The sequence below is a fragment of the Meles meles genome, chromosome 21, assembly GCF_922984935.1.
Source record: "Meles meles chromosome 21, mMelMel3.1 paternal haplotype, whole genome shotgun sequence".
In the NCBI taxonomy this organism is placed as follows: Eukaryota; Metazoa; Chordata; class Mammalia; order Carnivora; family Mustelidae; genus Meles; species Meles meles.
Window position 1 is genome coordinate 6,884,280 of NC_060086.1, and position 25,711 is coordinate 6,909,990.

The following is a 25,711-nucleotide window of genomic DNA, read 5'->3' on the forward strand; positions in this document are numbered from 1 at the left end:
GACTTGCCTGCCCTGTGACCACTGGAAATCTGAATAGACGAGCCCCAAAGGCAACCACATGCTGAGCCAATCAGCAGTTGGTGCAGCTCAAGGCCAAGGTCAGCCCAGGCCACAGGCTGGATGATGTCTTTAACCCGGGGTGGGGGGCGGGCAGAAGCTGGGCGACGGCCTCAGGTCAGCGGGTCCCACAAATACTCTCATCCGGCCTCTCCTCCCCTCATCGGCCTGTGCTGGATTGGTAAGCGGCCTGAGATGGAGTCCTGTGTTCCCTGTACGCTTGAAAGTTCTGGAAGCCTCATTTGGACCCAGGGTATATCAGGCAGTAGCGTCCACCAGTGGAGGAACTCAAAAAATGCTTTTAGGGTCGGAGCTGGAAAATGCCAGAGCCGCAGTTCCACGCAAAGTGGTTTATTGCTTTTAGAACAAGAACTTTTGTTAGTGAACGACAATGGTTAGAACTTGGGAACTTTCCTGTAACAGTATCTCGTCAGCTGACGAAGTAGGCACTTCAATAGAGAGAACTCCCGGCGTGCAACAAGGCGTGCGACAAGGCACGCGACAACGGGGCACAGCCGGGCCATCCCAACACGCCCCGCTCGCCACTCAGAAGCGGGGCTTGCGCCTGCGGCCGGTGTACTGGGTGTCCGGTCTGACCTCCCTGTGGCAACAAAGTCAGAGCCCAGTCTCAGAAAAGAAGGACCAAAAAACCCCCAGGACCCCTTCAAATGCAGGGGAGCCGCGAGCGGCCCACACCCCGTCCTCCCCAGCAGCCCGGCGCGGCCCTCACCTGCCCTGCCGCCTGCGGCGCGCCTTCTTCTCCAGCACCCACTGGCGGCTCTTCCTCACCAACCCGCGCCTGGCCATCCTGTGTAGGACCCTGTGCGGGAGACACTGCTCTGAGGGGACGGAGGGGACGGAGGGCACGGCCTGGCCCCAGGCTCACCCACGCAGGGCACCACATGGCTCCTCCCCGAGCTGGGTGGCCTCCGACGCCCCTTCCACCACAGAAGTCCCCACCTTTACACCCCCTCCCGACCCCCAGTGACCTCCCCTGGGGGCCGAAGCGGATTCCGGAAGCCAGCGGGCGGGGAGAAGCCCTCCACTCCCTCCCAGGCGTCTCTGTGGCAGCGAGCTACCCGCTTCGTGTGTTTACTGGTCAGGCGCTGCCCGTGGGGCAGGCACGGAGGAGCCCCACTACTTTTGGGGCAACACAGGCCCGGGTCAGCTCCCGAGAGCCTGGCACCATCCGAGGAGAGCCAGAGGCCCCGTCCCCAGTGCGGCCACTTGAGCCCCTCGTGTGGCTGTGGGGTCGGCACGCCTGGGACAGACCACGCAGGGGCTCCCAGCAGCTACAGGTGTCTGAGGCCGGAAAACGAGGCAGCCAGCTCGCGGCAGCCCCGACGATGACCCTCCAGGGCTGATCTTGGCCTCTGGCCCTGGCTGCGGAGAAAAGGGACCCCTCACACAGCCCCGTGGGAGAGAGGCCCTGAGAACGGGGAGAGCCTTTGCCCCCCCAAACAGCTGGGACCAAGCTGCTTCCAGCATGACTCCTGCCACGGAGGGCTGCTCGCCCTCTGCGCAACCACCATTCCCCGAGCGCCTGACCGCGCGGCCCGGGGATGCCCCGTGGCGGCTGAGAGCCAGCCTCGGCCCTGAAGAGCCCACGACGGACGGGGCCATGGCGGGGCCGGCCACACCAGGCGGAGTGGGTGCAGAGGCCCAGCAGCTGCTGAGGGAGTGACACGGGAAGGAAAAGCAGAGTCTGGGAAGAACAAGACGGCTGCTGAGGAAAGTGGGCATCTCTACAGGCGGAACGTGGGGCAGCACCAAGAGCTCGGCGCCACCGGGTGGGGAAGCCCTCAAAGGACGGAGCAGCAGCTTGGGGGACAGAACAGTCCTGTGCGCCCGGGAGAAGGGGAGGGCGCCCGGTGGGATCCCGCGCGTCCGAAGCCCACGTTCCCTGAGGGCCGGTCCACCGTAACCCCCGTCTGCTGCTGTTGCTCATCTGTTCTCACCTAACAATGAAGTCAGAATCATCAAAAATCAACCCACCCACCCGAGGCGCCCGCACGGCTCAGGCAGTGGAGCCCGTGACGCTTCGCTCCGGCTCAGGTCGTGATCGCGGGGTCCTGACACCGAGCCCCGCTCCGGGCTCTGCACTCAGTGTGGTCCGCGTGCGATTCTCTCTGCCCCTCCCTGCCACTCCCGCTCTCTACACACTTACACGTATCCGTACACAAATAAATACGTACAAAAAATCTCCTTTAGAAAAAAAAAGTATCTCAGAATCTCGCTTGCTTCACAGGCAAGGACAAAGCGTGTTGTCCCTTCAGGAAGCAGGGGGGCAGGGACACTAAGTGATCTAGACCCTTCGGCGTGTGCAGGCGGGGGGCACAAAGAAAACGGAAGTGTGCCCACGACCGGGGGGCCGGAGCCTGAGGCACCAAGTGCAAACCAGGAGGCAGCTGCCACATGGGGGCCGGAAGGGCAGGACCAAGCGGCGGGAGCCTGGGGTACGGACGAGCTGGGGGGCCCGTCGTGAGCCACAGAAGGAACGAAGGGGAGAGCTGTCAGGGCGGACAAGGCAGCGCATGCCCCAGACCGAAGGTGCCAAGAGGAAGTTGGCAGGAAGCGGCAAACGCCAAAGGTGGACCATCGTCAGAGCCAGAGAGAACGATGAGAAACGACAGGAACGGGAGAAGCCCCAACTATGCTTCCAACAGACGACGGCCTCCTGCTCCGCCCCCCACTCCAGGCTGAGGACCCGCAGAACTGGACAGACCGTCCCAGGCCGCACACCACGCCGAGCCTGAGCACACACTCGCCCTGCTCAGCGCGCTGCCCGGCAGCGGGCTCTCCTGCTCCTGAAGCAGACGAGAAGTTTGGTTACCCCATGTCGTCTGTAGACGCCCGCGTGAGGACAAGGGGGACTGTGCGGGGGGCGGAGGGGGCTGAAGCACGGGCGGGTCCTCTGTGAGGTGGGAGAGGACGCCACTTGCTGGGAGCAAGGGGTGGGCCCCACAGAGCACAACGCATCTCGGAGAGCCCCCCCAGATCCCTGTAGGAATGGGCTGAGGAAGCTCAGGGGAACTGATCACAGTGGGTGGTGGGGGCTCCGGGGGGTCAGAGGGCTCTAGTCTGTGGCGGACACAGGGACACACCGTGCTCGTCGGCACCGCGGCCTTCCAAACTCATTCATTCTCGCCCATTGTTCCTCTTAAAAGTATCGGTCTTAAAAATCTTGGGGCTTTTTCACTCCCATCAACCACAACGAAGAAATAACCACCTCTGCGGCCTTACCATCTACTATCCAGTCAGCAAACCCTGGACACCGCTCCCCGACAAGACCTGCTCTGACCATCAGGGACACGCCAGCAGTCCCCAAGTTCTTCTGGGTGGGGAGACACCCGACCACCCAGGAAACAGGTGCGGGCTTCAGAGCAGTGGAAGGCGGAGGGAGATAAGGGTAAGGAGAACTCAACCAACGACATTAGAAAAGTGCCAAGGAAAGGCCTCGTCCTGCTGCGGTGTGGAAGAGAAATTCAAAGGGGCAGGGAGGCCGGCGCCGCAGTGTCTGCACCGGGCAAGGGCAGCAGTGGGGGCTCAGACCGGGGAGGGGCCGCCGTCTGGACAGATGCTGGCGCCAGGGGCGCCAGACGCCAACGACTGGCTGGAGCGGAGCTCAGAGGAGCTCAGAAAGACAGGACCGGGGAGGGGAAGAGCAGAGGGAGGGAGTCTTGGGGTGAACGGCAAGAGCTCGGCTTGGCCCCACACATGTGCGAAGTCGGGAACGGACACTTGGGAGGCGGTTCAGAGGCTGGGAGCGGGGCTGAACCCGCAGGCATAAATCTGGAGCGAGGGGCTAGGGCTGGAGGCTAAGGCAGCAGACAGAGAAGGGGTCCATGCTGGGTGCCCCAGGGTGCTCAGAGAAGGAAGAGCCAGCGAGCCGAGGACCAAACCGGGGCAGCGGGCGGGAGGCCGGGTGAGGAAAGCGTCAAGGGAGCGAGAGGCCACGTCAGCGCCGACGGAGCAGGGGGGTGAAGAGGACGGCAGAGTGCAAACTGGGCAGTAGCCCCAGATTTGGCAGGACAGAGGCTGCTGTGGCCTTGACCACAGTGACCGGTGAGGATATGGAGGCAGGAGCGGAGAGCAGGAGGGAGGACGGGGCGGTGCGGCAAGAGGCAGGTGTGAGATCGGATCCACGGGGGAGCCCCCATGCAGGGGCGGTGAGCTGTCGTCGGGGGATGCGGGACAGACGGTGCAGCACGCGTGCGGGCAGATGGGGAGGAGCCCAGGGAGCGGACAGGAGCATGCAGGAGGAGAGGGGGGATGGGGGCGTCCAGGACGCAGGTGGGGAGCAAAGGCAGAGAGGAGGGAAGGCCGCGTGGCTGTCCGGGGACATCCAGCAGGGCCCTTGCCGCCCAGCCTGAGCCGGGGGCAGGCCCAGGCCCAAGGCTCCCTCCGTCACCACTGTGGCACCACTGCCACACTTGGACCCGAGAGACCTTGTGAAAGCGGAGCGCCGCCACCTTCCCCTGCCCCGCCTGCCAGCAGCGAGCTCCCGCATCCAAGGCAGCCGCGCAACGGCTTTACCTTTCCCTGGTGAACTCCGACTCCCTGGCCTCCTCTTCGTCGTTGCTCTCGTTCAGGGCCTGCGGAGACCAGAGTGCTCTTAGATCGTCCCAGCGGGCTCCACGACTGCCTGTCCCATCCCAAAAAGGCCGGGCCGCCCAGGCCCAAGCCCTTCCAACAGGCACGAGGCTCAGCCCAACAAGCAGAGAACCCTAAGGCCACGAGCCTGCAAACTCTGGGTCCCTCACCTTTGGCAGAAAGGTTGAAGGCCCAGAAAACAAGCAGAGGTAGAACCTGAAACCAGAAAGTAGAGTGAGGGCTGGGCTCAAAAAGCCTTGTGAGGGGGGCCCGGGGAGACGTCCTCAGGCACCCTCCCTCCCACACACAGGTGCAGAACGTGAGGGCCCTGGGGACCCAGCCCCTCACGCCTGTGGCCGGCTCATCACTGGCCACAACACCCTCTGTGCTCGGCGCGGGCAGCAAGCAAGGCCCCAGCACTCACTTCTTGGCCTTGGCGCTGTTGGGGAAGTCCACCACCACACCACCGGTGAAGCCAGCCTTGGTGGCCTGGGTCGTGATGAGCTCCAGCTGAGGAGAGAACAGCAGTGAGTCAGGCCGGAGGCTGGGGGAGCAGAAGCCAGTCCGCCCCCAGGATGGACCGTGCCCAGGAAAACTGAATGTCTTCATCGGACTCCTCCCCATTCTGAGTCCCCAAAAGCCACACAAAGGAAAAAGCAGGCTGGAACCAACGATCCCCCGATCCTCTTTCTAGGCCAGGGGCCCATCTCCCCACTCCCATCTCAGGGATGAAAGGCCACCAACGAGGAGGGCAAACTGGTTCACGTAAGGACTGGAAACAGCTCCCACTTGTCTTTCAGGATCTGTGCCTCTATTCCTCATCCCCACGGATGACACTCCATAGGACAGACACAGCTTTTCTGTCCTCTCAAATCCTCCCCAATTTCTGTGCCTTTGATTACAGGAACCAGAACTAGCCTGTTAACTGGAACACCACGTGTCTGCTGGAAGACAAACATCCTTATCCTAACCCCCTGCCCAGATACCACTACGCTCTTCCTTACGACGACAGGTCATAAAACATGCCATCAGGGGCCAGAGGAACCCCTCTCAGAGGCTCGCTCCCTAGTTTCCCTACCAGTCAGTAACAGGTTCCTTGTTCTGTCCCCTCCCAGCAGGAGGGCAGGTGAGTGGGGGAGCAGGACAGCTTCTGGATGCCCCCCCGCGCCCCTCTAGGAACCGAGGGGCTCACCTGCTCTGAGTTCTCAGGGTACAGCTGCAGGACGGCCCGGGCTCCACGGACCTGCAAGCAACAGAAACATCACTCTTCTACAAAAAAACCATGGGCTCAGGGCCCAACACTTCTCCACTCCTTGCTCACTCAACATCTGAAACCTCACTAGCTACAGGACACCGTTCCTAGGGTCTGGGATACAAGCCGGGAAGAGAGCGAGCCCCGGATCTTTCGGATGTTTTAGTTTTAGAAAGGCTGCCAATTTACAGTCCCGATTTAGTGCCAAAAAAGAATATTACAACAAAGAACGGTGCGTGCCAACACACTGTTGGGTTTACTTTTGGTTCAAGAAAGGCCCCTCTGGGGCGCCTCGGTGGCTCAGTGGGTTAAGCCACTGCCTTCAGCTCAGGTCATGATCTCAGGATCCTGAGATCGAGTCCCACGTCGGGCTCTTTGCTCAGCGGAAGCCTGCTTCCTTCTCTCTCTCTCTGCCTGCCTCTCTGTCTATTTGTGATCTCGCTCTGTCAAATAAATAAACAAAATCTTTTAAAAAAAAAAGAAAGGCCCCTCTGAGGGACACCTGAGCAGAGTCCTGAAATGGAGCAGGTGGGGAGCTGGCTACACACAGGAGGGAACCACTTCAGCAGAAAGGCAAACACAAAGGCCACCAGAACCTCAGATTAACTCCAGTGCACGTGACATGTGTGACGGAAACCACATGCCGCACAAGCCCAGCCAGCCACCTGCAAAACCACCATCCTAGGAAAACCAGGATGAGGTGGGGAGATGAAGGAGACCTAGAAATATCTAGGTCCGCTCAAAAAAGTGAAAGAACTCATTTTTCAGACTTAAAATCTCAAATTATCTTCTAATCCTGTAACACAACCGAAATCAACACCATCAGTTACGAGGACAAGGTAAAGCTTAATAAAGGCTCCGTGACAAACGACCACCCCGCTCCCCATCGGAGCATCAGCAGTAGGGGAGGGAGGGGTGGGAGTCAGAGGATGTGGACACACTGTGAGCCCTGGACATATCATCTCCGTCCTTGCTCTGTGGACTCCATGCCCCGAACCAACTTCTGATCAAAATACAGTGGTGGGGACACAGGAACGGTGACCGGTCTCAGATTTTTGACATCAGCATCTTCTACATTTCGTTAGGGATGTCAGACCACTGAGCTTCCTCTTAAGACTAAAGACCTGGACACTGTCACCGTTCTTGGGTCCTGCGGTCCCATTTGAATGGCTTTCCCGTGGGATGCTTCCTAGCGTGTCAGTACCTGCAGGGGGGTAAGCAGCCGGCCCAGCCTGGGAGGAGATCTCTACTCACCAGCACAGAGTACAGAGAAGAAAAGAAGCAGTACAGGCGCTTGGCAGGGATGTCCGACTTCTTGTTTGCGTTACAGAGCCACTGTATAGCAGAAATGCTGAGAAAGGAAGGGACCCCGTCAGGAGAGGGACCAACACGCGCTGCTCCCTCCACCGCCTCTTCGAGACGCTAACATCATGCACGTCCTTCAGCCCAACCCTCCTGCCCACAGTTCTCCTTCTGGGCACGCGCAGATCTACTCCAGCTCACCATTCTACAACAGGACAGAAAAGGGTGAACGGGAGGTCAGCACTGACTTCCTCGCAGCCAGTCCGAACAAGTATTTTCTCAACCTTGTTTCTCCACGCATCTCGGATTTAAAATTACACAGCATGTCAAGGCTCTCTGCCACCTGCCCCTTCATTCCCTTCCTCTGATCAAGGGAAAACCCCTTTACAATACTTAATACAAACACACTCATTCATTCATCCTCCTCAATCGGTTCCTTTGACTGTACTCACTCGGCGTCTTCACCATCCACAGACCTAAAAGCCTCGAGCGCCTACTATATACCCCTCTCCGGAATGTCCCCCTTCGCTGCTGTGCACACACATATCCACAGAACCCCAAACCCCGCTTGTCCGTCCAAATGCCTCTCCCAGCTTTTACTTCCCTCTACCTCTCTCCTGGGTCAGCGCCCCTCACCACCTCACTTCTTCAACACTCTCGCTTCTCTTTTTTTTAAAGATTTTATTTATTTATTTGACAGAGATCACAAGTAGGCAGAGAGGCAGGCAGAAAGAGAGGAGGAAACGGGCTCCCTGCTGAGCAGAGAGCCCGATGTGGGGCTCGATCCCAGGACCCTGGGATCATGACCTGAGCCGAAGGCAGAGGCTTTAACCCACTGAGTCACCCAGGCGCCCCTCGCTTCTCTCCTCTTAAATAATCTTCCCGAAATACAGCTCTGATCCTTTCACTCCCCAGCTTCACATCGACTACTCAGTAAAGCCCACATTTCTCAGCAGAATTTAAAAATTCCTTATTCTTCCTGCATGATCTCTCAGACTCCTTTCCCTGGCCTCTTCTGTCCCTTTGTTCACACTGTTCCTCCACTCAGAAACCCTCCCCATGACTATCCAAATTCCTCAGGGCCTTCGAGGCCCAACCCAACCCCTCCTCCTCTTAAAGGCTTCCCTGTGTTCTCTGGCCTCTCTTCACCGCTGTGGTGAGCTCCACGACTCCCCAGTCACACTCCACACTTGACTTCGTGTTTAGCTGTGTGGGCCATGTCTTACAGCGCCTAATACACCATGGAGAGTCTTAAAAGCAGAGACTGTGTTATATTTCCACAAACTCCACAGCGCTCAGTACCATGTCCTGCTTGTAAGCAATGCCAAAAAAATAGTAAATTTGCCATACCATCTCTAAAAAAATCAACAACAAATGACAACTTACTCTTCAAACATACAGACCTGATCGCTGGCCTTCGGTTCTTCACAGCTTAGAACATCTCGCCCAATCATTCCTAAAAAGCAACTGCTATCCTTGAAATGTGGTTTCTCCCCAGTCTTGTTCCCAGATGTAAACTAATCCCTAACCCTAGAGAACATCTTCAAATCCAAATTTTCCTGCTCCCTCAGATCCCCACTACTCAGGCCACAATCACAGGAGGAGGCATCCCCCCGGATGAGGATTAAGGTTCTGACTTCTTCCTTATCCCCCACCTCCACCCCATCAACAACACAGCACACTAAAAATCCAACAGCCCTTGACCACTGAAGACAACTTCGCATTTCAAACAATCATTTCAATGTTCATCTGTCATCAAAGTACTATGTAATGCCCAAAACTTCACCCTGGCAACCCAGAAAGGACCAAGCCACTGAAGAGACTGGAAGATTCTGGGCCACTCTCCGTGCAGAGCTATTCAAAAAGAAGGCAACAAGATGGCTGCTGGCACGAACAAGATGGCTGCTGGCACCCACAAAATGGCTCCTGGAGGTGAGAAAAGACCACCCCTCCCCCCACCCCCAAACGGACAGAGAATCTATACCAGAAGTACCTGAACCTGGCAGCATTAAGATGACCAAAGAAGCAGACCGCTTCAAAATACAAAAAAACCCACATAATTGGGGGCACTGACCTAACCTGCGGATGTGTATTTTTAAGTATCCTGAGTAACTCTGCAGCACAGCCAGTTTGGGAAGCACCGACCTGCAGGACTAGAAGCAGGAAGCAAAGACTCTTCTCACCTGATACATCCATCAAAGGAGCCTGGTTTGAAGGGGATGCCCTGGCCCATGTCCCCCAGAAGCAGGTCTCCCTCAGTGTCTCGGTCCAAGGCCGCATCTACATCGGAGAAGAGAGTATCAGGGAAACAGACGATGCCCACTGCTCCAGACTCATGAAGAGCAGTCCGTTCCAGGGCTAAGCAGGACAGACTTACCCAGCATGGCAGGGCTGATGTCGATGCCTACCCAGTAGTGCCCTTCATCCGAGAGATAATCTCCACTCAGCCCAGAACCACAGCTGCAAGACACAAACAGGAGCTCAAAAACGTGAGCAGCAAAGACACTCCACCACACCTGGACAACCTGAACTGGGCCCCAGGATCTCACCCAATATCCAACAGGTAACAGGGCTGACCCTCGGGCAGACAAAGGAGCTCCAAAGCTCGCCCAGCCATCCTGGTCTGGACATCAATCATCCGTGAGCTGGGAAGGCAAAAAACACAAGCAAGCGATAAAAGAATTCTGAGCTAAAACATCGCCCAGAGCAGGAAAAAAAAAAAAAAAAAAAAAAAGGCAGACAAAGAGGAAAATGAACAATCCCCAAGGTACTTTCCCCGTCACCATACTCAACTATTCAAAAGTGATCCCCCAAATCCATATAATATCGCAACAAGATTTTGGGGGGGACACTAATTATAACTCAACCAGCCGCAACGCTAATGTGAAGGGAACAAATCACTGAGCTCAATGACTAATCATTGAGGATTTTCAACTCAGTGAAGTTCTGAGGTAGTGGTTACTTAAAAATACATTTTCTGGGCGCCTGGAAGATTTAGTCGTTAAGCATTTGCCTTCAGCTCTGGTCATGATCCCAGGGTTCTGGGATCAAGCCCCACGTTGGGCTCCCTGCTCTGCAGGAAGCCTGCTTCTCCCTCGCCCCCTGCTTGTGTTCCCTCTCTTGCGCTGTCAAATAGATAAAATCTTTATAAAAAAAAAAAAAAAAAACCCACCCCACATTTTTCTGGAAGAATTAGCCACCATAGTTGCTCTGTTGCGTAAGGCTCAGCAGTGCACAACTAAAATCTCTATCAGGGGCGCCGGGGTGGCTCAGTGGGTTAAAGCCTCTGCCTTCCGCTCAGGTCATGATCTCGAGGTCTTACGATCGAGCCCCGCATTGGGCTCTCTGCTCAGTGGGAAGCGTGCCTCCCCCCTTCTCTCTCTCTGCCTACTTGTAACCTCTGTCAAATAAATAAAATCTTAAAAAAAAAAAATCTGTATCATGTTATCTATGAGATACATAGTGCAGGCCACGTAGAACTTTCATTGTACCGGGATGACAACGAAAAACATAAAATTAACTGCAGTAATAGTTTACCCAACCCCATATACCTGATAACATGCCTTCCTTAACCCAATATGCTCTAAACGTTTTAACACGTCCATTTCCTTCATATTAAGTAATTCAAACTGAGTATTAGTTCAGTCGATGACTACCACTAAGAAAAACCGGGTCTCATAAATAAAATTGTTTTTTAACATTTTATTTATTTATTTGACAGACAGAAATCACAAGTAGGCAGAGAGGCAGGCAGACAGAGGAGGAACCACTGAGCAGAGTCCCATATGGGGCTCGTTCCCAGGATCCTGGAGTCATGACCTGAGCCGAAGGCAGAGGCCTTAACCCACTGAGCCACCAAGACGCCCCTCATAAATCTTTAAAAACAAATTAAAACCGGGTCTCTAGTAAATGGGTCTACCCCAAGACCAGGAGAGAGAATCCCACAGAGCTCTGCAGGGGGAGAAAAGTTTAGGTCGCTGCATAAGGACAACCGGGCGAGATTTCTGCCGACCTCCTCGGTCTTGGGCTCGAATTTAAACGGGAGCAGAGAATCTCCCTAGAACAGCGTTTCAGAAAGGGAAGGCTCGCGGGTCCCCTGTTCGAGCCCTCCACTCTTCCCCCCTGCGAACCCCGCACCCGCAGTTCTTCGAGAACCTAAGACCTACAGCATTCTGAGAACACGCCTTCCTTCCCCTCAGCAGCACCCACGGCCCCCTGCCCATTTAGCCCCGCGCTTCCAACAAGCGGTCACTTGAAACTCTGAAAACCACCAGCAGACAGCACGCAGCATCCACCCCCATTTAAACGCTACTTGACCGAGGCCCGGAGGATTCCGAGCTTTATTTAACGCTGACTTTCCCACTGTCCAGAACTGGAATCCGTCCTTGTCCCTCTCTTCCCCCGCATCCCCCCATTTCTGCGCGCTTTCCCAGCCACGCCCGCTGTTGGGTCAACTTGCCGGTTCCCGACCCCCGACAACGTGTGGGTTCCCCTTACTTGCGCACGTATTTCCGGGCTTCATTCTTGTCGTAAAACTGCGGGAGAAAAGAAGAGAAGAGCAGTAGAGAAGGAATCAAGACGCGGCAGCCCCACCGGCGGAAAGAAGGGCATGCGGCCGAGCAAAAGCCTCTCACCAGCTCCGGGGGCCCGCCGTGCTCCGGTCTCTTGCTGCGAAACGCCATCTCCACGCCTCAGCCTCGAGACTGGAACTGGCGTCCCGGAAATCCGCCTTTTATGTCATCCGCCCCACGCCCGCCTCTCAACACGCATGCTCCGCCCCTCTCCCCGCCTCCGGTTTTACACGATTGGCTACAGGGCGGAGGCGCTGCGGACAACGCACTCCTCCCATTGGCCAGTTCGTCTGACACCGCCCACATGTCCCATCCAACATGGCAGCCAAGCGCGATCTGAGGTGTTCGCGGCGGTTACTGTGGAGGTTGTGGCTGGTCCCGACCGCTCCACAGAAGCCGGGATGCGGCCTGGGCCTACAAGTGAGGACTTACTCCCAGGGCGACCGCCCGTACTCGCGCACCGCGCTCTACGAGCTGCTCGGCGTCCCCTCCACGGCCACGCAGGCGCAGATCAAGGCAGCTTACTACCGGCAGAGCTTCCTCTACCACCCGGACCGCAACTCGGGGAGCGCCGAGGCTGCCGAGCGCTTCACGCGCATCTCCCAGGCCTACTTGGTGCTGGGCAGTGCCACCTTGCGTCGCAAGTATGACCGCGGCCTGCTCAGCGACGAGGACCTGCGCGGACCTGATGTCCGGCCCTCCAAGGGGCCCGCCGGCGATGCCCGCTCGCCCCGCGCCCGGCCACCTGCCTCTTGGGCCCACGACCGCGGTCAGGGCGCGGCGGGCGCCGGCCGCACCATGTTCAACTTCGACGCCTTCTACCAAGCGCACTACGGAGAGCAGCTGGAGCGCGAGCGGCGCCAGCGGGCCCGGCGAGAGGCCCTGCGCAAGCAGCAGGAGGACCGGGCCAAGAAGGGCTTCCGCTGGGACGAGACCCGAGACACGACTTTTGTGTTCCTTCTCCTCGCAGCCTTCGTCCTCATAGGCTTTCGTTTTTAATCGGAGAGAGGAGGAGGACAGGGGAGCCGCCCCCAGCCAGCCCCGAGAAAATGGCCTTTCCTGTCTGCTTGAACCCTTTGCCTTCGGTAGTCCACCTCCGCTGGGGTCCGAAGGAGCTGCCTACCCCCTCTTCCGCCCCGTCCGCCCAGCTTAGCCATCCACCCGCGCGTCCCTCCCCTACGGTCCAGGGAAGAAGGCTTTTCGATGCCAAGAAAGAGGCCCCGAGAAGAAGAGTCCCGAAAGCCCGACCGTGAAGGGTTTTCTGGAGTCCCTTGGGTGCCTGCTTCCAGAGGTTGCCTTCCGGGTGTTGTCAACTTCTGGAACACGTGCTCTGGCATTACTGTAAAGCTCGGAGCAAGCACTGTCTGCTCCTGCCCCGCCTTCGTTCCTACCGTGGGGCGCCTGTGTAACCTTGAACCGTGCCATGTGACCAATTGTTGGCTGCCAAAAGAAAAATTCTGGGGTTGTACGAACCTTGTCTTTCTGTGACTTCCCCAGCCACAGGTGAGACCTGATGTAGGGTGCCATTGGGATCTTTGGAAACCTTGTCACTGGCGGATGATCAGCCCCAGGCCCCACTCTCCCTTCTGCTGGTGCCGTGTGGGAGCGGGAAAGCAAGGTCACGGAGCGTAAGGGACCAGAGTGACTCTGTATGACCTCGGGGAAATGACTCGGTGGCATGACCGCAGAGGAACAAATCATTTTGCTCTCTTGAGGTCTGTCACACGTTATTATCCATAGTTTTAATGGGCTCAGGGATTAAAACATGATGTTAACAGAGTCAAGTTTATCCTTGGGACAGTGTGCCTGTCTCCTGGTCGTTCCTTGGCCAGCCTGCCCCTTGCTAAACGGTACAGCCCGGTCCCTTCCCTGAAAGAGAGCAACAAACTGGAAATTTGAATCCAGCAAACTGGGACGGTGGCCTGTCCTCTTGTTTAACCCCACAAGTCAAGTCCTTGAAACCTGGCAGCTTGAGCCTGGTGTCGACGGTGCTTGTAAGGGAGAGGAGGCATGTGGTGGAAACTTGGTTCTTTATTCCGAGCTGGCTGGGGCTTTTTTCTCTCTTGGTTTCTAAGTCGAGCTAAGCAGTTGGTCACCACTTGGCTGGAGCTGTAGTAGTCAGGCTCTTGATTCTGTGTCCCTGCACGTGGGGGGGGGGGGGGGCGCTGTGAGAGTTCAGCTGCTCAGGTGTTCTGCACTGGGGCTAAGTGTAAATGTGTAGGATCGGGAAACCTTTGCAAGAGATCTACCGCGAGAGTGAGGACAGAAATGTAGGTTCTAACCAAAGCCAGCGGTGCTTCGGTACATTAGTAAGAACTGCTCTTGAGAAATCCTAATAATTAGGATAAGGCCACAGCTAGTTCAAATTGGTGTCTCAGAAATGATTTTGATTTTAGCCTTGGAGGTCGAGGCAAAATCTTTGGACTCTGCTGTGACCATACGATTCAGTGGTAAAGATTTGAACCCAGATTTGAGCCGGCTTTGGATTCAGACCTGGTAGGCTCAGTTAGCCTTGGTTTGGGGGGAGGGGCAGATGTACTTTTAGAGAGAACATTTAATGTTACTATGTTTCATATTTGGAAAACAAGTCCTTGGAATACAAACAACAGGAAGTGTTCGGCTTGGTAGAATTTGCCAGAAACCAGTGGTTTGCAACCAGGCACCTGGACGAGTAATGGAGTGTACTTGGGGCATGATTCTGTCAGAGTTTCTGTCAAAAAGGAATGGGGTTCTTTGGGGGTTTGTAAAAACACTAGTGGCCTGTAATAGCTGGGACCTTTCTCATGGGTGGCTTTATAGAGACCCCTGAGTTTGTGTTCTGTCCGTGAATATCAAAGCTAAGAACATTCCCTGGGGTACCAGAACACGGAGGTATATAGGAAGTTCCAGAAGGTTGGGGGAGGGGCAGACCCATTAAAACTTCTGGAACATTCCATGCAACTCCAAGGAGGGTGGTCAATAAAGTTTATTAATCATCCAACTGTAAGACTCTCCTTAGGCCTTAGAACCAGGCTCACGCTCTTCTCACCGTGCCATCCTGCCTGCCTCAGGTGTTTTGTTTTGTTTTCGTTTTTGTTTTTTAGCCCAGAGTGAACTCTACTCTCTCTAAGATGGAGTCTGGGCCCTTTATGGAAAGGGAGATGTGTGGGAGGCTTTTTGAAGGATCTCCAAACTAGTTCCCATCATATTTCCCCCTTCCCACCTTTCCCCCTTCTCCTGAGATGGCCCTAAGTCGTTCCTTTCTCAGTTTCTTACCTGCCCTACAGAGGAGAGGCTGAACCAGGCCAGGGGCATCATCCCTGCCTTCTAGGGACTGCTGCCCGGCTCCGGATAGTGGAGGAAGGCTCAGATGTGTTCAACTCTAGTCCCTCTTCTCTTTTTTTTTTAAGATTTTTTATTATTTATTTGACAGACAGAGATCACAAGTAGGCAGAGAGGCAGGCAGAGAGAGAGGAGGAAGCAGGCTCCCCGCTGAGAAGAGAACCCGATGCGGGGCTCGATCCCAGGACCCTGGGATCATGACCTGAGCTGAAGGCAGAGGCTTTAACCCACTGAGCCACCCAGGCGCCCCCCCCCTTCTCCTTTTGATCACAAACTAAAACAAAACTCCCTCGAAGGTTGGACCTAGGACCGGAGAAGAGTAAGAACAGCCCAGCCTGCCTCAGGCTGTGTTCGTTGGGGCGGGCAAGTGCAATATGCCGGTGAGCGCCACGCACACGAGTCCTGAACAGGGAGACACGGACAAGACAGTAGTCAAAGGTGTACTTGTGTAGCCAATTCCGATACTGTCTTTGGACTCGATCAGGACTTTCTTTCTCCTGAGCCAAACTTTGCCCTTCGTTATATATTTTTTTACTGCTGGGTGAAGTCACCCTTTACAGATCCCAAGGCTGAGGGAGTAGGATTTCTTGCTTCCCTCCTGAGGTTCTGGCATTTTGTTCACTTGGTGCACCTTTCCTTCTGTAATGATCCTAGCATGAGCCCAGATGAATACGAATAGCCTCCCTTAAACTAACGAGTTGTCCATTTGGTCATTAAATATGTAACATAACGCACGCACACACACACACACACGCACACACACACAGTCCTTATGGTCGCAAGCCTCGGCACCAAGGATGGAGCCCAAGTAAATGGCCACCATATTCGTTTTGGGGGAAATGGCCTCAGGGTGAAGGTGGCATATCTCAGACCTTTCTGGAAGGTCACCGGATCGCAAGAAGAGAGGCTAGGAAGTAGCCTAATCCACAGTCTTGAATTCCGTGCACTAGAAAAGTGGGCTCTATCCTGGTCTTTGCCTCCTCTCCATGCCTCAGCCTTGTGACAAGATCACACGCTGCCACCTGCCTATGATCAGGATCATAGGAGAAGGCCGGCCTTGCCTGCCCTTAGTACCTTGGTTCTCAGGCCCGCTTGTGGGCCTGGTGGCCGTAGGGTTTGTGCAAAGCAGGTGAGGGGCCCTCTGTTACTGTGTGAGGATGACCGCGAGACCTGAATCTGGGTCCTCGTGGTGAACTTGGATATACTGAGAACGCTCAGTGCCGTCATCCCCAAGAAGCAGGTGCAGAAAGCACTTGCTATGAGGTCACGGTCATGGTGTCACGCAGTCTGTGCATTCTCCCTCCCATTCAGCTTTGGCCCCTACAGTATTCACACCCTCAGTTCTGGGCGGGGGCTTCTGGTAGACAAGACAAGGCCTGTTTCAGGAGGACCAAGAATGGGCTGCAGTTCGTGGTCCCAGAGGCCACACAGCCAACCTGTACACCGTGTTTGGCTCTGGCTGGCACAACGTCTTCAAAAACTTCAACCAACTTTCAAAATGGGAGACCATAAAAAAAAACTAGATTTCTGACTTCTCTCAAAAAATGAGAAGACTTGCTGCCCTCGCGCTCCACACTTGTACTAGCACCTGGGAAAAGCTGTTAACATCTGCCTTCTAGAGAAGACATGGCTCCCTGGTTCGCGGCGCTCCCACCCACAGAGGGGAAGGGCAAAAGGCCTTGATCTACACACTTGGCCATTTTGCTCATAACAGAGAAATGTCTCTCTATGCTCCGTGTCTATCGAGAAGAGAAAAAGAAGGGACCATGCATTTTTTCCAAAAAACAGGAGAGGGTATATTTCTTTGTGGAAATGGGCAGCTTTGCCCCTCTGTGAGCCTCCTAGCCGCAGCAGCCCTTTGAGTTTGCAGACCCCCGAGGCTACAACGTATGTTGCTACGAGAGCTCCCGCTCTAAGCAGCGAGGCAGAGTCTAAGCCTTATTTTCATGTGGGACAAGAAGGATCTTTTGAGAAGTCTACAGCAGTGGCAAGGCCCTGGACAAAGGCAGGTAACATCGATTCCCGCCCTCGATCATTTGTGTAAAATCCTTGTATAGACTGGGAGAAACCAACAGCTAGTCCAGCTTGAACAATTTGTCTCTAGGCTTGGAAGTCAGGGACAAGTTGTTAGCCCTGGCTCTGCACTGACCACACCACTGTTCAGTAGTAAAGATTTTAGCCCACTCCGGCTCAGGCCTGCTTGATTTAATACGCCTCATGTTTTATATTTCAGACATAAGGGGGGAGGCTTGGGATAATGCCCAAGACAGTGATTCTTGAACAAGGATGTATACATAACAGACTTTCTAAAAGGGCAGGAACTCTTTGGTTTTACAAAAAGGGATAGAAATTTTGCTATTTGGACAGCTTTTTGGTTTTGGTTTGTAAAAGTCCTGGTGGTTTGTAATAGGTGGGACCTTTCTCAGGGGCCCCTTGATGTAGACTCTCAGGTTCTCTCTCACAGAGAATTGAGCTCAGGGACATTCCCTGGGGTCCTGGAACCTGGAAACAGAAAGTTCCAGAAGTTGCCAGGCGGCAGAGGAAGAGCCCAGACTGGCTGGAGCCTTCCAGAGCCTTCCAGAATATTCCACGTATCTTCGAGCATGAGGGTTAGAAGTTTATTCACCATCCAACTCAAAGACTTTCTCATGGCCCAGAACTGAGCCCACTCCACTCTGTTGGTATCTATACCCACCAGCCTCAAGTGTTTTTCATGCTAGAGCTGAACACTAAAGGGCCTTGTTCCCTACCCCTTCTAAAACTGAGTTTGAGCTCTTTAAGGAAGGTGAGTGGTGTAAGACCCACCAAAAGATATCATCTGGTTTGCTTGAATAATATTTTTCGCCCCCCCGAGTCCCTCCCCTGTGGTTGGTCATTCCTTTTTCTTCTTACCTGCCCTGGGGAGGGGAGGCTCAACGACTAGGCAGTGCACATTAGCCTCTGCCTTCCAGAGGCTGCTCGCCAGTTCCCGATAGTGGAGGAGGGTACAGAAATGCCTAATCCCAACTCCTTTTCTCCTTTTGGTCACAAACCCACAACCCTGGAAGCAAGGCCCAGGTGTGGAAAGCCAGGACAAGAGGGGCCCAGCCTGCCCTAGGCTGTGCTGAGAATGTGGGAGATCTTCAAAGCAGTTCAGTCTCGTCTCATGTCAGGCAGGTACCTTGTGATTCTGGTGTCCCTCAGCCTCCAGCAGCTCAGGGGCTAGCAGCGAGGACAGCAGGAGAACCAAGGCCAGTGTGGGGTAGACCTTCTCGAGTGGGCACTGCCTGCACGAGCTTGGACTGCGCCCATAACTGGGATACCTCTGTCTAGATCTGAAGGGCTCTGGAAAGCTCAGATGGGCCAGGCCCTCCGACCGCTGCTGAAATCTCTACAACTCCACACAGGCACTGCTCGCCCATTTTTGTGGACGGACCCCATCCATCCTACGGTTTCCACCCACCGGTCTTGGACTCTGACCTCTGGCTCTACACCTCTAGCCGCTGCGGGTTCGGAGGCTAACCATCGCACGTATCTCAGATGGATCTCTCGACTACTCGTGGGATTTACTCCCAGTCCCCGTTCTCATCGTATGCATTAGGGACATGCTCAGGAGACCAACGATGATGGTTTGTGACAGGGGTGAGTCCCTCCTACAGTATAAAACTTGAGTGGAGAGTAGAGCCAAAGCAATACTTTCCTTTTTCTGGATGGTTCTGCCCCATGGACCACGATCACGTTCGCTTCTGTAGCACTCTGCCTGCCCCCTCCTGTTTGCCAGACCTTCCAGGCCTCCCTGCCAGGCCTCCCTGCATCTCATTAGACTTGACCTAAGCTGACCCAGGGCCTGTTCCCACTCTCCCAACCTCCTCTCCCACCCTCATCGTCTAAGCTGGCTACTGAATATTCGCCCTAGCTGAAAACATGACCTTCAGCCTCACAGAAGCCCCTCCACCCCTCATGGGAGGTGGTCATGGTCATTCAGCAGGCCAGAGCAGGAATAGGTACCATCCCGACTGGGCTTACAAACCCAGGAAGAGAAGCAGGTGCATACAGGTGGGGTGGTTGGAGACCAGTGATGGAGCAGAGTGTGCTTCTGGCCACAAGAGTTAGGAAAGACTCCCATGGGTTGGTAGTCAGAGAAGGCTTCGTGGAAGAGGCAGCTGCAGTGCTGGACCCGAAGGACAGCTGGGCTCTGGACGGGCAGAGAGGAAGGGAGGGCATCACAGGAGCTCGGGCGACAGCAGAGTGGCTGGTTGAGGGAGCAGAGACGAGCCGGGCAGCACCGTCATCCTCATCATCACATTTATTGACGGCCCCTGGGAGGTGGGGCTGGGGACAGAACATACAAAGACAAGGACCTGCCCTCAAAAAGGTTCCATTCTAAGGAGACGGGGACAGAAAAATACAGAATGGTCTTTCCTGGGGATGGCCCACTCGCATCGGTGCAGGTCAGGAGCCCCTGGCCTACCTTGCCCCGGGGTCGGGGTCCGGAGCGGGAGTGGGGCACAGAATAGCCCCAGGGCCATGGCGTCCCTGGCCCCGCGGCTGGGGCCTGACCACCCGGCTCCTAGGCGGTAGGGCCCAGAACTGGGGAAAGGTAAGAGCAGGACGTGATGGAAAGCGCTCCTGTCGGCCTTGGCCTTGGCATTGTGCTAGCCCAGTGGAGTGGAAGGGTGCAGTCAGGCCCCCTGGGGGAAGCAGGCACCTTCCGGGGGACCCCCAGCAGGAAAGTTCTTTCATTGGGGCTGGCCCACTACCCTGGAGGGCCCAGCCGGGGAGGAAAAAAAAGGCAGCGTCTCCTCAGCGCCAGAGGCACCCTGCCCACCCCACCTCCGGCCTCTTTCTGGGCATCCTCCAGGTGACCCTCCTCCCCAGCTCAGCCTCCAGGGCCAGGGCCTGCCTGAGGCCAGGGGGAGGGGCCTGCCCCTCCCCCCACCCAGACAGTGGGGGAGGAGGAGGAGCCACAGATCAAGTTTGTCTGGACCCCCCCACTGGGGGGCCATACCCTGGATCCTACCGGTGGGGGGGCTCTGGCTGCGAGGGCCGAGGGCTCAGCAGCGGGGCCGGGCCAAGGGGGCACCCGGGGGAGCCCTTCAGGGGGGGCACTGGGCGGGAGTCCAAGGGAGGCAGGCTCCGGGGCACTGCAGGCGGCCCCCGGGCGGCCCCGGTGGGCAGGACGGCTGCGGCCAGGAAGGGTTTGGGGGGGTCCGCGGCAGCGGTGGGGGCCGGCTGGGCAGAGCGCTCACGGCGCCGCAGCAGCTCCTGCAGCTTCTCCGCCTGGGTCCGCCTCAGGTGGGCGAGGGCGCGGCCGCGCTGGAAGGCGGGCAGGAAGGCCTCCAGGCTCTGCTCGCCCAGCAGCAGCTGCTCCATCTGCTCCTGGGATGGGAGGGCGGGGACAGTTTGAGAAGAGCCCCGCCAGACACCTCTCCCCCACTCACCCCGAACCTCTTCCAGGGGCGCCCACCCCACGGCCGGGAGACGGAGCCCCTGACTTCTCTAGCCTGGGCCTGCCTGGGACTTGCCAAAGGAGGGGGGATGCATGTCCTCTGCCGGGTGTGCCGATGAGGCAGAGTCAGAAATGGGGACACACCTGCGGTAAACTTAGGTGTCTCATCAACGCCCCCCTCTGCTACCTCCTGGGACACCCTGAGCACTGTGCTCCCAACCCAGCACGGAGAAGTTCGTCCCAGCTCTTCTGCGGACCCAGTCTACACTGTCCTATACGCTGAGACATTCACAGCTCGGGAGGATGAGCCTCGCTGTCCAAGGTGGACAGCTGGACAGCAGCATAGCGGGCTCTCCTGGGGCCAGGCACTCAGGGAGGGCTTCCTGGAGGAGGGGCTCTCAACGCTGCAGTGTAAGAATGAAGGGGGGGGCAATGATAGGCTGGGTCTCCCTCCCTGCCATCCCCAGCCCCGCGGCCCCTCCCCTCACCTCAGCCTCCTGCTCGGCCTCTTCCAGCTCGGCCTGCAGCCAGCCCAGCGCGCAGTGCGGGCTCCAGCGATGCACGCTCTCCTCTGAAAGCCACAGAGGGACAGAGTAAAGAGCGCCTGCCTTCAGGGCCCGTCACCCAAGACAAGCCAGGCCAGAGCCCCGGGGCCGGATCCGGACTCTCCCTGACCCCGCGTGTAACTCTGTGCTTCTCTCTGGCGCCTCAAGGTCCTGCCCATGGGATCAGTTTGTGAACCTCCCCCCAGGGGTTCTGCCCCAGTCCTAGCGCAAACGAGGAGGCAGAGAGCACCCCAGGGCAGCTTTTCTTCCCCTACTCAGAGCCCCCTTCTGGCCTTCCCAACCCAGTTCTACTCCTGGACTGCTCACTTCCCCAACTCAGTGTTCCAGGAGCGGCACCCCTAAGACTTGGCCAGGGAGGAGGGCTGCCCAAGACCTGCCCTTCAGAGCTTCGCCCTTCCCAAGCCCAGCCAGCCAGAAGGCCAACGGCGCCCATCGCAGGCGGTTCTCCCAGGTGTCCCTCACCCAGTCGCTGCAGCTTGTCCGCACAGCTCTCGGCCACCTCTCGAAGCTCCTGGTACTTGATGGCCAGGGCAGCCCGGCCCATCTCCAGGCGGGGCCGCAATGCCAGGTTCTCCTTGGCTAGTGCGTAGTTGGAGGCCAGGCATGCCTCACGCTCCAGCTGCAGGCCCTGGAACTGCCAGAACACAAGAGCCGGGAGGCCCACTCAGGGAATCGGCCCAGATCCCCCCACTGCCCCCCCACCCCGGGCACAGGGCCCAAGGGCCAAGCCCTAGGCACCCTGCCTTCAGGATGGCCGGCTAACAGGTGGAGGGCCTCCAAGAGGCCTGGACGGGGCTTTGCCTTGAGTTTGCTCTCTGGGCCTCAGTTTCCTCTTACACAAAGTGAGCGGAAAACAGCTACCTTCCAGGGTTGTTGTGAGCCCAAGTAAGGACAACGATGACCGCCTCCACAAATGTTAGTTAATTTTTAATTTTTCAATTAATATGTCTGCTCAGGTCCCTGAGGAGTCCCCCGCCCTCCTCTGTCCCATTTTCCATGCATGGGCAGCTTCCCTCTCGTTCCAGGCCTTTGTCTGCTTCCTCCTCAGGTGTGTGTGCCGAAAACATTCCCCCCCTGCTCTCACTCTCCAGAGTGATGCCTTCGCCCTGTCCCCGCGTGGTACCCCCCTCAAGCCACCCTCGCTTCCCTTTGCACCCCTCCTCCTGCCCTCCAGTGGAATCCCCACACCCCAGGGGATACACACCCCCTTCTCCTCCCTGATCCCCAGCACCTGCTCCCAGCTTCTCCTTCTCTTGCGGAAAGCAGACCCCTTTCTCTCCTGGCTCTTGAGAATGCTTCTTCCTTCTGTCTGTCGGAGGGCCAAGCCCCCCTCCCTGCCCCTGGAGAACGCACTACCCTCCATCTGTCCCCTGTAGGATGCACAGGCCCCTCCTGTCTGCCTCCCTCCAACAGACACTTTTCCTTTCTACCCCCCACAGACGAGCAGCCCGGGCCTATCTCCCGTGAAATATACAACTTTCTCTTATGATGGCCTACGGAATACACGCCTCAGCTTCCAGTCCCCTCCCCAACGGAAGCCACAAAGCCCCCTCCGGCACCCCTAGAATGCAGACGCCCCCCCAGAAGTCCCCCCAGGTGTCAAACAGGCCCCTAGTTCTCCCGTGTGGAAGGCGCCTCCCCTTTCTGGCCCTACAGAACGTGGGTGTGCGAGACAGGGCCCCCCACAACACAGCCAGTCCCTGTCCCCGGAACACACCTCCCCGGAGCATCCGCTGGAGGACACGCCTCGCGGCCATCCCGGGGGTGCACGGGCGCCTCCCTGGGTCTCCGGCGCCCCACCCGCCCCAGGCCGGCTCCGGGCGCCCCCTTCCCCGGGGGCGGCTCCGCGGGGCCCACTCGGACGTGCCAGGTTCCCGCGGCCCCGCGGCCCGGCCCGCGCGGCCCTTCGGTCGCCCGGCAGGTCCGGCAGGCCGCGGCCCGTCCCCCGCGCCCCCCGCCCGCGCCCCCCGCGCTACCTTCCTGCTGAGCCGCACGATCCGGTCCAGCTTGGGCTCATCCTGAAGCAGGTCCCGGAGCTGCCCGGTGCTGAGGATCCCAAAGCGCCCCGGGCTGCCGGGCTCCGGCCCCGCCCGCGCCGCCCGGGCCCGGTACATGCCGCCCGCCCGCGCCCCCAGCTCGGCTCCTGGCTCGGCCCGCTCGGCCCGCTCCGCCCCGGCTCCGCTCCGCTCCGCTCCGGCTCCGGGATCCGGCTCTGGCTCCCGCCGCGCGCGGCGCTCCGCCGCCAGAGGGCGCCCCGCCCGCCCTTAAAGGGGCCGCGGCGCTGGGGCTGGGGGTGGGGCGGGAGGGGGCGGGCCGCACCCCTGGCGGCCCCGGCGGAGCCGCGCCTCCTGCACCCGAGAGCTCGCGGCAAAGCCATCCTCCCGCCGCCAGGCGGGTATACCCGAGGCAGTCCGTCTCCGCACCCCGTCTCGGGCCGTCATTCACCACGCCCCCCGCCACCCGGCCGCGGACGCTCCCACCGCAGGCGTTTACAGTTTGCAGGGCTATTTCACATTCCTCCCTTGGATTCGCACAACAATCTCCCGCGTTTGGCCGGGAGCCGGGAGCTTCTGCCCTGTTGCTAACTCGGACGAGCCATGTACCGCCCCAAGACTCAGTGTTCTCTTCTGTAAAATGGAGCGATGACGCACACCCTGAGGATCCGAGCTGGTGAATGCGGAGGGTCTTACACGCAGCCAATGAATACCTAGTGCGAGTGATTGTTCTACCAGAGATGGGGGAAACAGATGCACACAGATGATGTCATCTCCCCAAAGTCACATTACAGGTACATGATAGGCAGGCTCGGTTCCTCCTGCCTGTGCAGTGTGCGCGGAGCACGTGGTGCCTGTCTGTGCCGGGCACGGGGCGAGGCTCTGCGGGGGCATGGTCTCTGCCCTCAGAGAGCTCTCGGACTGAGGCAGAGTCACATTCTCAGCTTCCCTTCGTGCAAGGGACAATGGCAGGTGTCACCGCGGGATGTCTTCCTTTGTGATTCCCAGTGATGCCAGAGGATGTCAGGTAGTTTAGCTTCAAGCCAGGGCCGGGGGTCCGGAGACAGACACTCAGAGATGAAGTCACTTGTCTAAAAATCAAGCAGCAGTGACTGGAGCTTGTTCCAACTCAGTGCACTGAGAAAGCGCAGAGGTGGGACCAGGACAGTCTGAGAGCCTCACAAGGGGTAGGGGTAGGGGTGGGGGTGGGGCGGGTGGGGGGAAGACACCAGCAGAGGTGATATTTGAGCTGGGTTTTGAGGGATGAATAGGAGTTCTGAAGCTGAGGAGAAAAAAACACAATGAACCCAGAGAGAACTTTATCTGCCAAGGAGTCTCCCAAACCAGCCAGCGCATCCTGGGCATGACAGAGATATGTGAGAAAGAGAGACAAAACCGGCCGTCCATTGGAGAGGTGCCCGATGGAGTCGAGCAGGACAGGTTGATGGACTATGATGACAGTTTCCCTTCCACATTTTTGTGATAACTGAAATTTGATTTTCCTCTTCAAGACTCAGCTGGAAGACCGCCACCTCCAGGAAGCCGTCTCTCCCTCTCCAGGTTGGGTGGTGCGCCCCTCTCTTCTGGGCTCCTACAGTCCCTGCTGTCCCTCCACCCTGGTCCTGGTCACTAGCAAGAACACCTCTGCACTTTGAGTTTCCTGGTTATGATCTCCCTGGTTCTGCTCTGCCTCCTCAGGACCCACCATTTCCTCTAAGCTTCCGGAGTGCTCCTAGACACGCCCTCCTACCTGCCCTGCTTTGGCTCCTTCCTCCTCTGGGCTTCACGAGGAGGTGCTGGTTAGATCCGATGTGAGATGCTTGCCTCAGCTCGTCCTCTCTTTCTTGCCAGTCCCCCCCAACTTGCTCAGTGGACCCTCTGTTGAAGCCGCCCAATAACACATCCCGTAAACCTTCCCCATACTCAGACCCTCGCACCCACTCATGCCCTCTCAGGAGATAACTCTGCCTGCCGCCCATCCCATGGAGAAGCTCCCACCAACTTTCTGCCTCCCCACTTTGGGTTTTTTTCTGCATCTGCCCTGGAGTCCTTCCTTCCCCACTGCGTTCAGGAAAAGCAGCCCCCCTTGTTCCAAAGCCAACCCAGATACCTTCGCTATGGGTCCCCCCTCCACTTGCTTCCCCCGAGATGCCTTGACCCAATCTAGTAGTTATGTCTCGCTTCCCGTCTCTGGCCCTTTCGCCTTTCATCTCTGCCTTTAGACTGCCATCTTCCTTTCACCACCACCCCCCAATATTTTAAAGTAACTAGGGATGGACTGAGTACTTGTGTATCCACCCCCCAAATTCATATATCACAGCCCTAACCCCCAGTGTGATGGTTTTTGGAGGTGGACCTTTGAGAGGAGATCAGTTTAGATGAGGTCATGAGATTAGGGACCCGTGATGGGATTAGTGGGAGGAGAGACTGGAGTTCTTCCGCTCTCCAGGACACAACAAGAAGGTGGCTGTGGTTCTCTGCAAGCCAGGAAGAGGGCTCCCACTAGAAGCCCCAGCTGCTAGGGCTTTGATCTTGGACTTCCCAGGCTCCAGAAGTATGAGAAAGAAAAGTCTCTTGTTTAAGCTGCTCTGTCTGTGGAATTTTGTTTCGGCAGCCTGAGCAGACTA

At 57.2% G+C, this 25,711-nt stretch overlaps 3 protein-coding genes and 1 non-coding gene across 4 annotated transcripts; 1 reads left to right on the top strand and 3 right to left on the bottom strand.

Annotated features, from left to right (window-relative positions):
* Positions 1-392: 392 nt before the first annotated feature.
* On the bottom strand, positions 393-11,959 carry BUD23 (BUD23 rRNA methyltransferase and ribosome maturation factor). The gene is made up of 12 exons (XM_045994063.1): positions 11,839-11,959; positions 11,702-11,739; positions 9,754-9,849; positions 9,582-9,664; positions 9,388-9,484; positions 7,157-7,253; positions 5,843-5,893; positions 5,075-5,160; positions 4,821-4,866; positions 4,594-4,652; positions 788-877; positions 393-658 (listed from the first exon to the last, which is right to left on the bottom strand). Exons 1-12 carry the CDS (start codon positions 11,884-11,886, stop codon positions 604-606), a joined length of 846 nt encoding a protein of 281 aa, XP_045850019.1. The 5' UTR covers positions 11,887-11,959; the 3' UTR covers positions 393-603.
* LOC123934282 lies at positions 1,354-1,486 on the bottom strand. The gene has a single exon (XR_006816765.1). It is a non-coding gene; the product is annotated as a small Cajal body-specific RNA 20 (non-coding RNA).
* Positions 11,960-12,082: 123 nt separating the features above from the next.
* Positions 12,083-12,848, top strand: DNAJC30 (DnaJ heat shock protein family (Hsp40) member C30). The gene has a single exon (XM_045994155.1). The coding sequence runs from the start codon at positions 12,094-12,096 to the stop codon at positions 12,772-12,774; it is 681 nt and encodes a 226-aa protein (XP_045850111.1). The 5' UTR covers positions 12,083-12,093; the 3' UTR covers positions 12,775-12,848.
* A 6,525-nt stretch (positions 12,849-19,373) lies between these two features.
* VPS37D (VPS37D subunit of ESCRT-I) lies at positions 19,374-23,256 on the bottom strand. The gene is made up of 4 exons (XM_045993644.1): positions 23,067-23,256; positions 21,553-21,724; positions 21,013-21,095; positions 19,374-20,454 (listed from the first exon to the last, which is right to left on the bottom strand). The coding sequence occupies exons 1-4, from the start codon at positions 23,202-23,204 to the stop codon at positions 20,092-20,094; spliced, it is 756 nt and encodes a 251-aa protein (XP_045849600.1). The 5' UTR covers positions 23,205-23,256; the 3' UTR covers positions 19,374-20,091.
* Positions 23,257-25,711: the final 2,455 nt, after the last annotated feature.